The sequence below is a fragment of the Hoplias malabaricus genome, chromosome 2, assembly GCF_029633855.1.
Source record: "Hoplias malabaricus isolate fHopMal1 chromosome 2, fHopMal1.hap1, whole genome shotgun sequence".
NCBI lineage: Eukaryota > Metazoa > Chordata > Actinopteri > Characiformes > Erythrinidae > Hoplias > Hoplias malabaricus.
In genome coordinates, this window is record NC_089801.1 from 67,310,596 (window position 1) to 67,329,294 (window position 18,699).

The 18,699-nt window shown below is 35.0% G+C and overlaps 1 protein-coding gene across 1 annotated transcript; it reads right to left on the reverse strand.

The window, feature by feature from the left end:
• Nucleotides 1–5,247: 5,247 nt before the first annotated feature.
• Nucleotides 5,248–15,968, reverse strand: LOC136687807 (galectin-4-like). The gene is made up of 10 exons (XM_066662359.1): nt 15,851–15,968; nt 13,255–13,370; nt 13,024–13,112; nt 12,704–12,905; nt 12,505–12,618; nt 6,964–7,065; nt 6,738–6,826; nt 6,407–6,605; nt 6,206–6,319; nt 5,248–5,925 (listed from the first exon to the last, which is right to left on the reverse strand). Exons 3-10 carry the CDS (start codon nt 13,098–13,100, stop codon nt 5,899–5,901), a joined length of 924 nt encoding a protein of 307 aa, XP_066518456.1. The 5' UTR covers nt 13,101–13,112; nt 13,255–13,370; nt 15,851–15,968; the 3' UTR covers nt 5,248–5,898.
• Nucleotides 15,969–18,699: the final 2,731 nt, after the last annotated feature.

Below are 18,699 nucleotides of genomic sequence, written 5' to 3' on the forward strand. Positions count from 1 at the left end.
AAAAACTGAATGCAATGATGTGGAGATGGCAAATGTCAATATTTTATTCATAATAGAACATGGATGACAGATCAAAAGTTTAATCTGAGTAAATATAACATTTTAAGGGAAAATATGTTGATTCATGATTTCAGAGTGTCAACAAATCTCAAAAAAGTTGGGACAAGTAGCAATAGGTGGCTGGAAACAGGAAATTGAGCATATAACGAACAGCTGGAAGACCAATTAACACTAATTAGGTCAATTGACAACATGTTTGGGTATAAAAAGATCTCAGAGTGTCAGTGTCTCTCTGAAGCCAAGATGGTAAGAGGATGGCCAATTCCACCATTGTTGTGCAGAAAGATAGTGCAGCAATACCAGAATGGTGTTACCCAGCGTAAAATAGCAAAGACTTTTAAGTTATCATCATCAACTGTGCATAACATCATCAAAAGATTCAGATAATCTGGAACAATTGCTGTGCGTAAGGGTCAAGGCCGTAAAACTCTACTGGATGCTCGTGATCTCCGGGCCCTTATACGTCACTGCACCTCAAACAGGAATGCCACTGTCAAGGAAATAACAGAATGGGCTCAGGAATACTTCCAGAAAGCATTGTCAGTGAACACAATCCACCGTGCCATCCGCCCTTGCCATCTGAAACTCTACAGTGCAAAGAGGAAGCCATTTCTAAGCAAGCTCCACAAGCTCAGACGTTTGCACTGGGCCAGGGGTCTTTTAAAATGGAGTGTGGCAAAATGAAAGACTGTTCTGTGGTCAGATGAGTCACGATTTGAAGTTCTTTATGGAACACTGGGACACCATGTCATCCGGACCAGAGAGGACAAGGATAACCCAAGTTGTTATCAATGCTCCGTTCAGAAGCCTGCATCACTGATGGTATGGGGTTGCATGAGTGCTTGTGGCATGGGCAGCTTGCATGTCTGGAAAGGCACCATTAATGCAGAGAACTATGTTCAGGTTCTAGAACAACATATGCTCCCATCTAGACGTCATCTCTTTCAGGGAAGACCCTGCATTTTTCAACAAGATAATGCCAGACCACATTCTGCAGCAATCACAACATCATGACTACGTAGGAGAAGGATTCGGGTACTGAAATGGCCAGCCTTCAGTCCAGATCTTTCACCTATAGAGAACATGTGGCGCATCATAAAAAGGAAGGTGCGACAAAGAAGGCCCAAGACAAATGAACAGTTAGAGGCCTGTATTAGACAAGAATGGGAGAGCATTCCTATTTCTAAACTTGAGAAACTGGTCTCCTCTGTCCCCAGACATCTGTTGTAAGAAGAAGTGGTACACAGTGGTAAAAAATGGCCTTGTCCCAAATTTTTTGTGATTTGTTGATGCCATGAAATTTTGAAACAAAATTTTTTCCCTTAAAATGATACATTCTCTTAGTTTTGATCTGTTATTTGTTCTATTCTGAATGAAATATTAGATGTCGGCACCTCCACATCATTGCATTCAGTTTTAATTCACAATTTGTTTAGTGTCCCAACTTTTTTGGAATCCGGTTTGTATAAAGACACAAACTTCATCTTTAAACCTTTACATTTCAACTGGGATTAAAAATAATGTACTTCTAATTATATGCTTTCTGTGGTGCTGTAATATGCCAGATAGCTTTTTGATTAAATAAGGTATAGAGACAAATTATTTACTCATTTACTTATTTTTTTACTGTACAAGTTAAATAAACTCTGAAGGTTCGTTTTTCGCTGTGTCTTTTTTATTTACTCAAACATTAAAAAAACATGAACCAAGATGAGAATATTGCTGTATTCCTGCTCCATAGGTGGGTAATATTGACTTATTTTTGATATTTTGGATCGCTTAATGTGTAAATGTCTCCAAACTCGGGAGATGTCTAACTGCATTAACAAAGGGCTACAAAACTAAACAACTCATGTTACAAATAAATAATTCAAAAATTATTAATATAAATAATTTAAAAAAAAATTCAAACCACACCCCACCCCCCACCCCCCCACTTTAAAACATTCAGAGCCTCTGAATGTAAACCATCCAGAAAGAACTGTGTTTTTCCTTTAACACCAAAGTCTATACATGGGTTGTTTTTGGAGTGGGTGCCATATTGGGCACAGATTTCATTGCATTGGGTCGTGTGTCCTATAAAAATTGAAGGCTAATTAAAATTTAAATGTCTTTCTTGATAAATGATTACTGATATGTACACTTGTAAAATATCAGCAGTTTATTATTAGGTCATGTTTATTGTACTGTTTTAATACAATTGAAATGCTGGACACCATCTTTTCCTTTGTGTATTTTTGGGTGGGTGATCAAGCATTTTGGCTGGAAGCTATCACAGCAATCTGGCAACTCTGGAGCCATTTAGTGATGTAATGTATGGTTCAAGTACGAGTCAATGACAGTCAAATCCAAAAAAATGACCTAAAGGATCACTCAGTGAATTGACATTCCTGATAACTGTACGTAGGTTTTGGGCACAATAGTAGCCTCCATTCATATTATGAACATGTGTCTTACTCAATAAGTTACACTTAAATGGTTTATAATATTTGTTATAACAACCATGTGAAGGATTAGTTATAGGTCAGGTGATTCGTGGAAAGCTTTTAGTAAGGCCACATCACTAGAGAGAAGGCAAATGATGACTAGTTTTATTCGTGAGCAAGAGGAGGAGGAGGAACAGGGTGCAACAGCAGCGTCATAGGCAAAACAAGACCAGTGGCTTTGATGGGAGAATAGAGGGAGATAGAGGCAAGTCGTATTAAGTTTTTGCTGGGAGCAACTTATGACGTCCTTCCAACACCGCAAAATCTTGGACAGTGGGTAGGTGAAGACCCTAGTTGTGGATTATGTACAGGGGTTGGCACGCTGAAACATATTCTATCAGCTTGTAAAGTTAGTTTGTCACAGGGTCGGTATACATGGAGAGAGGGTTTTAGCACATTTGTTGGACAGCAAACAGCTAGAGGTTAATGCATTGACAAGTAGCTATAGTAATAAAATAGTTAACTTTGTGCGTGAGGGGGAATGTTTTCAAGAAAATGCGCATGTTACACATACTGGTAGATGTGGTGAAGCACAAGATTGGAAATTGCTGGTGGACGTAGGAAAAAAGCTTCAGGTCCCAGAGTGCATTGCGTTAACTACACTGAGGCCAGACATGGTGCTCTACACTGAAAGTAAACTGATAGTCTATTTCATAGAATTAACAGTTCCATTTGAGGATGCAGTAGGTGAAACATTCGAAAGGAAGAAGCTGAAGTATGCAGACTTGACCACTGAGGTGAGGGAATGTGGCTGGCAGGCACATGTAAGACCGGTGGAGATAGGTGTTAGGGGATTTGTAGCCAAATCGGCCACATCCCTGCTTGTGCAGTTCGGCATCAGGGGCTGGAAACTAAGGGTCACTGTGAAGGAGTTATTAGAAACAGCTGAAAGGTCTAGGGACGGCATGGTGGCGCAGCAGGTAGTGTCACAGTCACACAGCTCCAGGGGCCTGGAGGTTGTGGGTTCGATTTCCGCTCCGAGTGACTATCTGTGAGGAGTTGGTGTGTTCTTCCCGTGTCCGCGTGGGTTTCCTCCGGGTGCTCCGGTTTCCTCCCACAATCCAAAAAAAAAAACATGTTGCAGGTGGATTGGTGACTCAAAAAGTGTCCGTAGGTGTGAGTGAATGTGTGAGTGTGTGTGTTGCCCTGTGAAGGACTGGCGCCCCCTCCAGGGTGTATTCCCGCCTTGCGCCCAATGATTCCAGGTAGGCTCTGGACCCACCGCGACTGGCCGGTTACAGATAATGAATGAAAAGTCTACTCAGTGGTTGTGGATAAGGAGAGAAGAGATTACTTGGGGAAATGCACGTAGAGGTACTATTGGGATTGTTAGTGACGTAGCATGTAAAGTTCACATGGAACTGGTGGCACTGAGCATGCATTAACGGTGCCAGTGGGGCTAGGTACTTAGGGCCTTAAGGCCTTAGTCACCCAGGAGGCCAGTGTGGATTTATGGTTGTTGATGGTAAAGGGTAAGGTAGGACTGTAAAGCTGGCTTGGAGGGGGGTGGTTCTGGGGTGAAAGACTTTACTGTTGAGCCTTCTGGAGGTGTTGTGGGCTTAATTCAGTGAAACACCAACGAGAGGAGGTGCCTGTCTGATGACCCCTGTGAAGAGTTAGTGATACAGTGGCTGGTTTGGGTACTCGTGGGCTGGACTCAATGAGTAACCTTAGATGTTAAGGGTAGCCGGTTGCTGATCTGATCATAAACGGCCACAGCAACCTTAGTGCTGAGGTGTAGGATTCAACAGGAATTTTAGTGGCTGCAGGTAGGAAGAGTGTGGTGGGCCCTATGTGAAGCTCTAATGGGCTGGCATAGGATATTTTACATCTTATCTTGTACATGATTATAATTACTGTCTTTAATGAGGAGGGGCTCCTCCTCCTTTGTATCTGGTATTTTCCTTGGGTCTTGTGTTCAGCTTTGGTCTCAAATGGTTCTGTCCTCCCCTTGTCCTTATATGTATTTGTTTGTTCCTGTTTTGTTCCATGTGTTCTAGTTTTTAATTCCATTGTCCTACTCATGTTTATTTTCTGTTTAGGCTTTTTTTTTTTTGTACTAACATGATTACTAGAGTGTACGTCTGCCTCCTTCCTCCTTCAACCCTGACACTTATGTAATTCTCTCAATAGGGAATGAGGAGCTATTTGAATTTCAGGCAGAAAGAGGCACACTGTGTGATGTCAGCGTTACTGAAAAAAAAATCTGTTTTTCCCATCCACACGAGAACACTGACAAGGGCATTTTAAAAAATCACAACCACTAACAAGTGAATTAAATTATACAGTTACAGCCTCATCTGACATGATGTGGGATACTAGACAGCAAGGAAAATACTTGTGATACCGATATATTGGAGATGGAAAAATCAGCAAAATTTAGTATCTGAGCCACTTTGACAAGAGCCAAACTGCGACAGTCTTATTGCTTAGGTCAGAGCATCTTCAAAACTTCATTGTAGATGTGGAAGTGGAATTCAGAGTGTACTTACATTACTGAAATTGAGACTTTGAAAAATAACTTGAGAATTAAAGAGAGATTTCTAATTATTTGCAAACATTAGGGTTCTTCCTTTTACATTTGTTTAAATAAAAAATTGAGAGTCTGTTCACATCTGTGATCCAATCAAATGTTATTCAATAAGACCTTTTTACATTCAGAGGGCGGTAGTTTCAAGCACATATCAGAAACATGTATCATTAAACTCTAAAGCTAAATGTTTCCTTTCCAGTCAAATATTAATACTGCATAACATTATTAAGCAGTTTAATTTTAAGCTAGCATCATTCAGAAATATGAGTTATCAGAATCACGTGTCTCAAATTACCCCTAAAACAGTACTTCAGTCCTTCAGATAGATCTGCTTACACTTTTCAGTTTACAGTTTTATTTATGACTTTGCTGCAAATAAGTGGAAGTTACATTACTTTTAAATGATGAATGATAGACTATATATGACATCTGACAACTTACCCACAAAATCCAGTCAGAATATAAACACTCAGTAAAAACAACTACCAGTTTACAGGATTACTATCTGAAACTTTGTTATTGTTAAGTGAAATGTTTCAAAAGCATACAAAGCCATGATGATAATCCTGTCCAACTCTCTGCAAAGACAAGGATTTTTTAAATCCAATCATCTATATCATTTTTATCATCAGAACCATCCAACAGTAATTAGTTCTAAAGAGAGGAATATATAAGGAAGAGTTAATGTATGTCAACTAAAAAGAAAAATAATTCAGTCACTGTGTGTTGTAATATTTATGATCAAATAAGTATCTAATTATATAAAGACAGAAAACAGATTATCTGGTCAAGTTCAGTAGAAATTGAAGTGTAGTGTCTTCAAAAACGGGACAACGTAATGTCTATCTGGAGGTGAAAAACAGTAAAATTAAATCATTAATTTTATTATATTAGATATGCAAACATAACCATATTTACACACACAATATATATATATATATATATATTGTGTGGATACTGAAGGTTGCAAATATTTAACTGCAGCAATAAGTGTGAATACATACAAACACAATAAAAAAATGACAACAGATGTAGCAAGAAAACATGCAAGAGAACCATTACAATAATAAACAATATGTAATGTTATTCATATAGTATTTGTAAACATAACAAAAAAATCACTTACTTCAGCAAAGCCGTACATGTTCATGAAAACATCTCCTTCTATTTTAAGAAATGACACAGCCTCCAATGGTACACGGTGCTTGAATGTACAGAAATTGTGTCCATTCACAACTACCTACAGCAATAAAACCAAAGTTTTTAATGTAATATTTTACCTTTTACATTCATGTCAAATTCATTCTCATGTGTTCTAATACTTTACCACATAGCCGTTATATTCAGTGACAATAAACAAATTAAAGGCTCCTCCTTTGACAAATGGCCCCTCAGAAATTTCTTCTGGACCCCACGATCCATTTATTAAGCTGTTGCAGACTACAGAGGAGTTTGAAAGTCGAGGATTTAAGTGGAATGCAATATCATCAGCATCTTCTGGACCACATTTCAGATTTATGGCAAAGCTGTAAATGTACAGAACCGGTATTTTAAAATAGGTTAGTACATTTTTTAATTGGTCAGTTGAAAAAACATCAATATTATTCATATTATTTAATCTACTGTGTATTTCACTGGCCACCATCATGAAATCATACCTATCACAATCTGAAGGAACAACACCTTGGAAGTACAAAATTCGTCCAGTTTGCAGTCCTCCAGTGATTTGAGCATTATAGGGTTTGCACTGTGATGATCATAAGCACAATAATGGATGCCAAAAATAAAACCAGTATTAACTGTATGAACCACAACTTTTATCATTTAAAAGTTTTTTATATTAATACAATGTTCTTAAACCAGTTTTGAAATGCTGTTACTCACAGGGCTGCAGATTGGAGATGTCACTTCTGACTGGATGTTTGAGTGTTTACACCGTGAGGTTCCTGAGCAAATTTCCTTATCAAAAGTGGATGCATCCCATTTCTGCAATAAATATGAAAGTATGGAACATACATATATATATATATATATATATATATATATATATATATATATATATATATACATACATATTATGGCAAGCCAAACAGGAAATATTTAATGAACTTTGATATATATAGAATGAAAGTTGATATATATAGAATGAACTTTGATATATATAGAATGAACGCTGATATATATAGAATGAACGCTGATATATATAGAATGAACGCTGATATAGAATGAAAGTTGATATATATAGAATGAACTTTGATATATATAGAATGAAAGTTGATATATATAGAATGAACTTTGATATATATAGAATGAACGCTGATATATATAGAATGAACGCTGATATATATAGAATGAACACTGTTATATATAGAATGAACGCTGATATATATAGAATGAACACTGTTATATATAGAATGAAAGCTGACATACAGGGGTTGGACAATGAAACTAAAACACCTGGTTTTAGACAACAATAATGCATTAGTGTGGTGTAGGGCCTCCTTTTGTGGCCAATACAGCAGCAATTTGTCTTGAGAAAGTCCTGTACAGTGGTCAGATGGATTTGAAGCCATTCTTCTTGCAGGACAGTGGCCAGGTCACTACGTGATGCTGGTGGAGGAAAACGTTTCCTGACTCGCTCCTCCAAAACACCCCAAAGTGGCTCAATAATATGTTCAACTTCACTTTCGTGTTCATCAAACCAATCTTTCACCAGTCTTGCTGTGTGTATTCGTGCATTGTCATCCTGATACACGGAATCACCTTCAGGATACAATGTTTGAACCATTGAATGCACATGATCCTCCAGAATGGTTCGGAAGTCCTTGGCCATGATCATTCTATATATATCAGCGTTCATTATATATCCCCCATACTCAAAAAGCGGCCTCCTGGCCTTTTTAGGCCCATTGGTCATCTATTTCTGGCACGAGAGCTGTTTTGAAAAGTTTTTTTTTTATTATGATTTTTTTTTTCAATCGCGCTGTCCGCTCTTATTTTGAAATCGCGCACCGCGAGGCTGGTGATTGCCTCCATGGCAACAATAAACAGATAGCAGTAAAGTCTTCGGAAACGAGACAGTCAAAATTTATTCTATATATATCAGCGTTCATTCTATATATATCAGTGTTCATTCTATATATATCAGTGTTCATTCTATATATATCAGCGTTCATTCTATATATATCAAAGTTCATTCTATATATATCAGTGTTCATTCTATATATATCAGCGTTCATTCTATATATATCAGTGTTCATTCTATATATATCAAAGTTCATTCTATATATATCAGCGTTCATTCTATATATATCAGCGTTCATTCTATATATATCAGCGTTCATTCTATATATATCAGCGTTCATTCTATATATATCAGTGTTCATTCTATATATATCAAAGTTCATTCTATATATATCAACTTTCATTCTATATATATCAGCGTTCATTCTATATATATCAGCGTTCATTCTATATATATCAACTTACATTCTATATATATCAGCGTTCATTCTATATATATATCAGCGTTCATTCTATATATATCAACTTACATTCTATATATATCAGCGTTCATTCTATATATATCAACTTACATTCTATATATATCAGCGTTCATTCTATATATATCAACTTACATTCTATATATATCAGCGTTCATTCTATATATATCAACTTACATTCTATATATATCAGCGTTCATTCTATATATATCAGCGTTCATTCTATATATATCAAAGTTCATTCTATATATATCAGCGTTCATTCTATATATATCAGCGTTCATTCTATATATATCAAAGTTCATTCTATATATATCAACGTTCATTCTATATATATCAGCGTTCATTCTATATATATCAACTTACATTCTATATATATCAGCGTTCATTCTATATATATCAACTTACATTCTATATATATCAGCGTTCATTCTATATATATCAACTTTCATTCTATATATATCAGCGTTCATTCTATATATATCAGTGTTCATTCTATATATATCAGCGTTCATTCTATATATATCAGTGTTCATTCTATATATATCAAAGTTCATTCTATATATATCAACTTTCATTCTATATATATCAGCGTTCATTCTATATATATCAGCGTTCATTCTATATATATATCAGCGTTCATTCTATATATATCAGCGTTCATTCTATATATATCAGCGTTCATTCTATATATATCAGTGTTCATTCTATATATATCAGCGTTCATTCTATATATATCAGCGTTCATTCTATATATATCAAAGTTCATTCTATATATATCAGCGTTCATTCTATATATATCAGCGTTCATTCTATATATATCAACTTTCATTCTATATATATCAGCGTTCATTCTATATATATCAGTGTTCATTCTATATATATCAGCGTTCATTCTATATATATCAGTGTTCATTCTATATATATCAAAGTTCATTCTATATATATCAACTTTCATTCTATATACATCAGCGTTCATTCTATATATATCAGCGTTCATTCTATATATATCAACTTACATTCTATATATATCAGCGTTCATTCTATATATATATTAGCGTTCATTCTATATATATCAACTTACATTCTATATATATCAGCGTTCATTCTATATATATCAACTTACATTCTATATATATCAGCGTTCATTCTATATATATCAACTTACATTCTATATATATCAGCGTTCATTCTATATATATCAACTTACATTCTATATATATCAGCGTTCATTCTATATATATCAGCGTTCATTCTATATATATCAAAGTTCATTCTATATATATCAGCGTTCATTCTATATATATCAGCGTTCATTCTATATATATCAGCGTTCATTCTATATATATCAACGTTCATTCTATATATATCAGCGTTCATTCTATATATATCAGCTTTCATTCTATATATATCAACTTTCATTCTATATATATCAGCGTTCATTCTATATATATCAGCGTTCATTCTATATATATCAGCGTTCATTCTATATATATCAACTTACATTCTATATATATCAGCGTTCATTCTATATATATCAACTTACATTCTATATATATCAGCGTTCATTCTATATATATCAACTTACATTCTATATATATCAGCGTTCATTCTATATATATCAACTTTCATTCTATATATATCAGCGTTCATTCTATATATATCAGTGTTCATTCTATATATATCAGCGTTCATTCTATATATATCAGTGTTCATTCTATATATATCAAAGTTCATTCTATATATATCAACTTTCATTCTATATATATCAGCGTTCATTCTATATATATCAGCGTTCATTCTATATATATCAACTTACATTCTATATATATCAGCGTTCATTCTATATATATATCAGCGTTCATTCTATATATATCAACTTACATTCTATATATATCAGCGTTCATTCTATATATATCAACTTACATTCTATATATATCAGCGTTCATTCTATATATATCAACTTACATTCTATATATATCAGCGTTCATTCTATATATATCAACTTACATTCTATATATATCAGCGTTCATTCTATATATATCAGCGTTCATTCTATATATATCAAAGTTCATTCTATATATATCAACTTACATTCTATATATATCAGCGTTCATTCTATATATATCAGCGTTCATTCTATATATATCAAAGTTCATTCTATATATATCAGCGTTCATTCTATATATATCAGCGTTCATTCTATATATATCAAAGTTCATTCTATATATATCAACGTTCATTCTATATATATCAGCGTTCATTCTATATATATCAGCTTTCATTCTATATATATCAACTTTCATTCTATATATATCAGCGTTCATTCTATATATATCAAAGTTCATTCTATATATATCAACTTACATTCTATATATATCAGCGTTCATTCTATATATATCAACTTACATTCTATATATATCAGCGTTCATTCTATATATATCAGCGTTCATTCTATATATATCAAAGTTCATTCTATATATATCAACTTACATTCTATATATATCAGCGTTCATTATATATATATCAAAGTTCATTCTATATATATCAACTTTCATTCTATATATATCAGCGTTCATTCTATATATATCAGCGTTCATTCTATATATATCAACTTACATTCTATATATATCAGCGTTCATTCTATATATATCAGCTTTCATTCTATATATATCAGCTTTCATTCTATATATATCAGCTTTCATTCTATATATATCAACTTTCATTCTATATATATCAGCTTTCATTCTATATATATCAAAGTTCATTCTATTTATATCAAAGTTTATTCTATATATATCAGCGTTCATTCTATATATATCAGCTTTCATTCTATATATATCAAAGTTCATTCTATATATATCAGCGTTCATTCTATATATATCAACTTTCATTCTATATATATCAGCGTTCATTCTATATATATCAACTTTCATTCTATATATATCAGCGTTCATTCTATATATATCAGCTTTCATTCTATATATATCAGCGTTCATTCTATATATATCAACTTTCATTCTATATATATCAGCGTTCATTCTATATATATCAGCTTTCATTCTATATATATCAAAGTTCATTCTATATATATCAACTTTCATTCTATATATATCAGCGTTCATTCTATATATATCAACTTTCATTCTATATATATCAGCGTTCATTCTATATATATCAGCTTTCATTTTATATATATCAGCGTTCATTCTATATATATCAAAGTTCATTCTATATATATCAACTTTCATTCTATATATATCAAAGTTCATTAAATATTTCCTGTTTGGCTTGCCATAATATATATATATATATATATATATATATATATATAAAATTATGAGTAAGATCCACCACCCAAACAATACCTCCCCTTTAGAGATCCTGTATGGGTCCTGACCATTGAAGAACAGGGTGAAATTGGGGTAAGAATGCATGCAGAGAAACAGACGGACTACAGTGTGTAATTGTACAGCTACACAGTGCTCCTGTGGTCAATGGAGCCGGGAGAAATAACAATGAGTGTAGGAACAAGGTAGGTGTTCCTAATGCACTCATTGTTCAGTGTGTGTATATAGTTGCTAACAAGCTTTTTGTATCTACTGGGATTATGGACCACCCCTTTCATGAACACATTAGGCCGTGAAGCCGTGAAGTCACTGGTCTTTGAGAGTGTAAAACGACTAAGATTGCAGGTCTGGTTTCTGTTCAGCTCCACTAAAGTTCAGCATGCACTGGAATGACACCAGAATTTTCTGGCAGCCTGGATTTTAAACCAAAAAGCCATTGTTTTGGAGGCTGAGATCACACTTAGTCTTTATAATATATATTATATACATTTTAATTAGAGTTACATGCAGTAATAAACCACTGTTATTTCACGATTAATAGTTGGCCTAAGGCATCTGAAACACTGACTTACTGCAACAATACCAGTCATGTCCATGCAGACATCATCTTCAATGGAAATTGTAGTCACATTTACAAGTGGCATGCGGTGATTAAAAAATCCAATTTTTTTCCCATTCACATAAACCTGGAAATAAAGTAAAGTTAATAGAGCAAGTTATTTAGCTGTTTTAAAAAATCTTTTTTTCCACATATTCTGTTAAAAATAATACCTCATAGCAGTTTGTGCTGATGACAAAGAAGATATCAAATGCTGATCCTTTTGGTGTAGGACACCAATTAAAGGTTTCTTCATTCTCCCAGTGTCCATTCCTGCGACTGTTAAAGACAGTGCTTGACGAAGACATGCGTGGGTTGAAATGAAAAGCAATGTCATCATCTTCATTCTGTCCAGTTTTGAGATTTATGCTAAACCTGTGTAGGAGGTAAATTCATTTGGTGTTGAACATAAAAGTAAACACTTATTTTAAACCCATAACATATCAGTGTATTTAGTATGTTTATTGTGTAGTCAGTATATAAGCATACATACTTGGAGGCATCTGGATGAACAACTCCTTGGAAGTACAAAGCCATTCCTGGTTTCAGATCTCCAGGGATTTTGCCCATATAGGGAATGTTCTGTGAATAATATTAAACATTTTTCCAGACATAAAATAATGTTTACCTTACAGAGAGTAATGGCACTGGATTGTCTACATGCTGATATTTTTTTCATTGTTAAACTATATAGTTAGGCCTCATTGTAAACAATGTAACTTACAATGTTGCTGACTTGATTTGTAACCTCTCTCTGGATGGTTGACCGACTCCAGCATGAGTTGCCCAGGCTGGTTGTTAATTCCTCAGTTCCTTATAGAGGTAATACATGGTCCAATTCTGTGGAGAACAAAATTTGCATCCCAACTTTAAAATTATAATTGCTCTTAGGTGATGGAGTATAATTTTCTTACATTTTTAATTCCCATCATGAGAAGTATCTCTTCCTTGAAATGTCATCAACCCAAACTGATTTGGAATCAGAAATACATAATCTCTCACTTAAATCAAAATAATATTTTATACTTATATTAGTTACTGCATAAATAATTATGTCTAAAATGTATTCATTCATTCCCCCATGATCTGTAACTGCTTATCCAGCTCATTGGAGTCACAGTGCTCATTATAATGCTGAGTACCCTCACATGTGGTATGCAGAAACACATGCAATTAGTCTGAGTTTCCTGGAGCGTTCAAATTTTCCATGGCCCGCACTCATAATTTTTGGAAAGATATTTATTTGTTTATTATACAGAAAAATTATAGTAACTATTTGGTTTGTTTTGAATATATGGTGTTTAGTTTCATAAATGTTTCACATACGAAGGCAGATAAATATTATATAATCATTCTTTATTATATAAAGCCTAAAAACATTTGTATAGCCTTTTCTTGTTTTTAGAATACTATGGCTGTAATTTGCTTCCTCTTTTCTTATTGTTATAATTTTTTTCATGTTCCTGTTCAGTAGTAATGTTAAATATAAAATAAAAAACGAGTTTATCTTCATTACCACAAAAAAAAACTTTCACACATTTTTCACTGGTACAATTTACTTGCAATGTTTTTGAAACTGCTTATATGCTTATGAAATATATTAAATATTATTTGGTTACTTCATCAAATATTAGTTTCAAAATCTGCCAGCACTCAAATTTAAACTTGGAATTAAATACTCTGATATTTCAGGAGTCAACTCTTAATCTCGACTCCTTTCACTCAAATCAAAAGAACCGACATTTAACACTTAGAATGTGGCAAACATTTGACACACTGCTGGGCAATTCTAAGTCAAAGAATCGATTCTTTAAGAGCTGACACCCTCAGTGCGCTGTCACAGAGCAAAGTGTCTTTTTGCTGTGTTTTCTGTCACAGCTGTAGGGAGGACAAGAAGGTGGACATAAGGACGGAATTTGTTAAGACAACAAAAGTAAACAAAACAAACAATGAAAGTAAAGACAAGCTTGACTAAACTGAACAAAACAAAACAAAGAACGATGAACTGATGTAGACATGTGCAAACATAAGACAAACACATCTACAGACATCTACACACAACAAAGGAACACTGAAACCTAGGGGGATATAAGCAGGAGCAAGGAAAAGAAATACATGGGAAAAATAACAAGAGGGCAGGACCACAAAGGAGACACAGGTGGGAACACTGATTACAAGTTGGGAAGCTAAGGTGGAGCTAAGATAGAGACAGGAACCAAAACAAACTTAGAGCCATGTGGTAAAAGAGCACATGGTAGACAAGGGAAATCAGAAAATACAGAAACGGAACAGGAAGTGTGACATTTTCTTGTTTTCATGGTATTTTATATTAATATAGGTTTATTTCTAAAATATTTTCACATTTACATTTTCTGTACTCATTTATTTTTTATTAAGCTTAAACATAGACATTTACAGTTGTATATAAAGCAGCATTTATCTCGTTTTATGAAAAGCTCATTATAATCATAATTATAAATATAGCCACAAGCGGCAATTCTCAGGGTCCTAACCTGTATTTGCTGGTAGATGAACAACATGCCATATGAGAGAAAAGGATTTTAGGGGACGTTTTTGTAGTGTTTTTAAGGTGGTCCTTAGTGTTCTGGCATCTATGTAGAGATGCAGCTTGAGATGGAGGAGTACTGGATGACAGAGACAGCATAGAGCATTCTACAGAAACAGAAACCAAGGTGAAACTCCAGAGTGAGTTCTGTGCTCTATGCTGTCTTTGTCACCCGCTACTCTTCCATCTCATGCTACATCTCCACAGAGACACCTGAACACCAAGGAGCACCTTACAAACACTACGCAAACTTCCCTAAAGATCCCCTTCTATCTCAGGAAAGTTTATATTTGTTTGCTTGTTCATTCATTCATTGTTTTGGGCAGTTTTTGTCTTCCATAGAAAATATCGTATAATGTATTATCTTTCAAAAGCTTCACTTTCACTTGCATTACTTCACAGTGTATATAATTAATAATTTTTAAAATCATATTACAAATATGCATGCAAATTATATGTAAATACATTTACACAGATACCAAATGTGTCCTTCACCTCAATCTATACTATATAACTGTTTTGTGTTCCACCTCACTTAATATAAATTTTAATTTAAATTAAAGCCATTTAAATATTTGAAAAATTATAATTTAAGCAATGCATGTATCTATTTGCCATCTCATGAAAACACTCTTTTTTAAGGGTCGTTCACTCAACACTCTGGAATATATTCATCCATGTTAAAAAAATCCATGAAATTTATTGAGAAGTAAAGAAAAAAAAAAAAAAAAAAAAAAAAAAAAAAAAAACATACCTTGACTTGGATAGAGATTCCTGAAAGTCTCTCTGTAATTCTCTATATATGACAAAAAAGTCTAGTTAGTAAAACTTATTTAGTGAAATAAAAGAAAAGTCATGCAGGTTGTTCTGTCTTGTGATGAGACGTCTGAAACAATCATCACCAGACAATGTGTTATATAGGAATCGCTGCACACCAGAGGCAAACAAAAAGGAAGAAAGCTATGATTGGCTACACAGTAATAGTTTACCAAATATGGAATCTGTATCATAATGCAAAGGCATGAACCATTCAGGCGTGGACCTAAAGAGGATGTTCACTGTATTTCACGTATAAACTTCACACCGTCTGTTTTTTAATCACATTTTAATGTGCATAGACTAATGTGCTCAATGTGAAATAAGTGAACAAAAGAATGGAACAGAAGCCCTGCTTTCAGGAGCAATAAAATACAAGAAATATATCCTGGTGGAGATCAGGGCTGCAGCTGAATACAACAGCTGCAGACAATACTCTGTAATGGAGAGAGGGGAACTCTTGCTAGAAAAGGAATGTAATTATGATACTTGAAAACCTTTTAGGCTTTATTTCCATAGAAAAAATAACTGATGAACAGATGCTAAGTGAACACTGCTGAGAAACCAAATTGAACTATTTTTAGATTAAACAGTGCAGTATTTAGACGTCTTGTTCTTGATTATATGACTTAACTTATCAGATATCTGTTATAATAAGCGCCTAATTATGTGCATCTAAAGAACATTTTTAGTGCCTGTGATTTATGTTATGGCATGGCTTGACAGTCACTTTCTTGGTCTATGGGTGCTGGCATACATATTACATCTGACTCTGCTACAAACAATAAAAAGACCCATTATATAAGGACATCGCAAGTCACTTGTGTCTCCCCTGCCTATTTCTAACAGATGTCAACTGTTTTACCAAGTGTGAGTAGAAACTGCTGATCTGATAGCATGTGGATGTGGGTGCCTTCTGAAAAAGAGTCAGCACTTCTAGCCCTCTGTCAGTAAGGTCAACAAACTGCTATATTCAGTGTATACATATTAAAAATGGTCATCTGACTATATATATATATATATATATATATATATATATAGTAATCATACACAAGATAAGATGTAAAATATCCTATGCCAATCCATTAGATCTTCACATAGGGCCCACCCCACTCTCTTCCTACCAGCAGCCACACAATTTCCAATGTTCCAATCATACAGCTACACCTTATGGTTGCTGTGGCTATTTATGATCTGAGAAGCTACCAGCTACCCTTAACTACGGTTACTCATTGAGCCCATGACATGAGTACCCAAACCACCCACTGCATCACTAGCTCTTCACAGGCAGGCACCTCCCCTCATCAGTGTTTCGCTGAATTAAGCCCACAACACTTCCAGAAGGCTCAACAGTGAAGTCTGCCGTGCCAGACCTACCCCCCTCCAAGCCAGCTTTACAGTCATTCCTTACCCTTTACCATTACCAAACGTAAATCCACACTGGCCTCCCTGATGACTAGGCTGAACCTAGCCCCACTGGCACCATTAATGCATGCTCAGTGCCACCAGTTCCATGTGATCTTTACGCGCTACATCACCAACCATCACAACAGCACCTCTACAGTGCATTTCCCCAACTAGTCTGTGTTCTCCTTATCCACAACCACAAACTAGACCTTTCAGCTGTTTCTGATAACTCCTTCACAGCTGCCCTTAGTTTTCAGCCCCTAATGCTGAACTGCACAAGCAGGTATGTGGCTGACTTGGCTACAAATCCCCTAACACCTATCTCCACCTATCTATATGTCTTACATATGCCTGCCACCCACATTCCCTCACCTAAGCCTCCAAGTCTGCACACTTCAGCTTCCTTCTTTTCAAATGCTTCACCAACTGCATCCACAAACAGAACTATTAACTATATGAAATAATCTGTTTACTTTCAGAGTAAAGCACCAGATCTGCCCTCAATGTAGTTAACCCATACACTCTGGGATATGCAGTGTTTTATCTACAACCACAAGTAATTTCCAATCTCGTGTTTCACCCCATCTACCAATATTTATAGCCTGTGCATGCTCTCAAATACGTTCCCCCTCATGCACAAACCTAATCACTTTATTACTACTACGACTTGTCAATGTATTTACCTCTAAGTGTTTGCTGTCCAACAAACATGCTAAGACCTTTAGCACCTAATTATGTCTCCATGTATACCTCCCCTGCGACACACTAACCTTACAAGCTGACAGATTATGCTTCAGCGTGCCAACCCCTGTACATAATCTACAACTAGGGTCTTCACCTACCCACTGTCCAAGATTTTGTGGAGTTGGAAGGACGTCATAAGTTGCTCCAAGCAAAAACTTAATACGACTTGCCTCCATTGCCCACAGTTCTTGTCAAGCGATCTTCTGCTTCTCTAAATTCTCCCAGCGAAGCCATTGGCCTTTTTTTGCCTGTGATATTGCTGTTGTGCACCGTGCCTCCTCTTCCTGAGAATAAATCTAATCATCACTTGTCTTCTCTCTGGTGATGTGGCCTTACTAAAAGATTATCATGTGTCACCTGACCCAAGGCCTGATCTTCCGCATTGCCTTTGGCCAATCACATCCCTTAGATCTAATGAGCTCCTGGCTACTTGTACTGCCACTCATGGGTTCCATTTCCTTCCTGCTTTTGTAAATGGCGCTGCTGCTTTAACCACTGCATCATTCAATCCTGACAAAGTCATCTCACGACTCACCTTTGCGCACTTAAATTCCTCAACTAAACTTGTGAGTGGTAGCTCCAGTACCCCTCTCCCATACCATGCCACACTACTTAAACACTGTGGCACCCCTAGCC

What these genes read in the sequence shown, in the direction of transcription:
- LOC136687807 (XM_066662359.1), bottom strand. Translation starts at nt 13,100, where the DNA reads ATGGGCAAAATCCCTGGAGATCTGAAACCAGGAATGGCTTTGTACTTC. An exon ending in TCAGCACAAACTGCTATGAG is followed by an intron (nt 12,619 to 12,703) that starts GTATTATTTTTA and finishes CTTTATTTCCAG; the next exon opens with GTTTATGTGAATGGGAAAAA. An exon ending in CATCTCCAATCTGCAGCCCT is followed by an intron (nt 6,827 to 6,963) that starts GTGAGTAACAGC and finishes TGATCATCACAG; the next exon opens with TGCAAACCCTATAATGCTCA.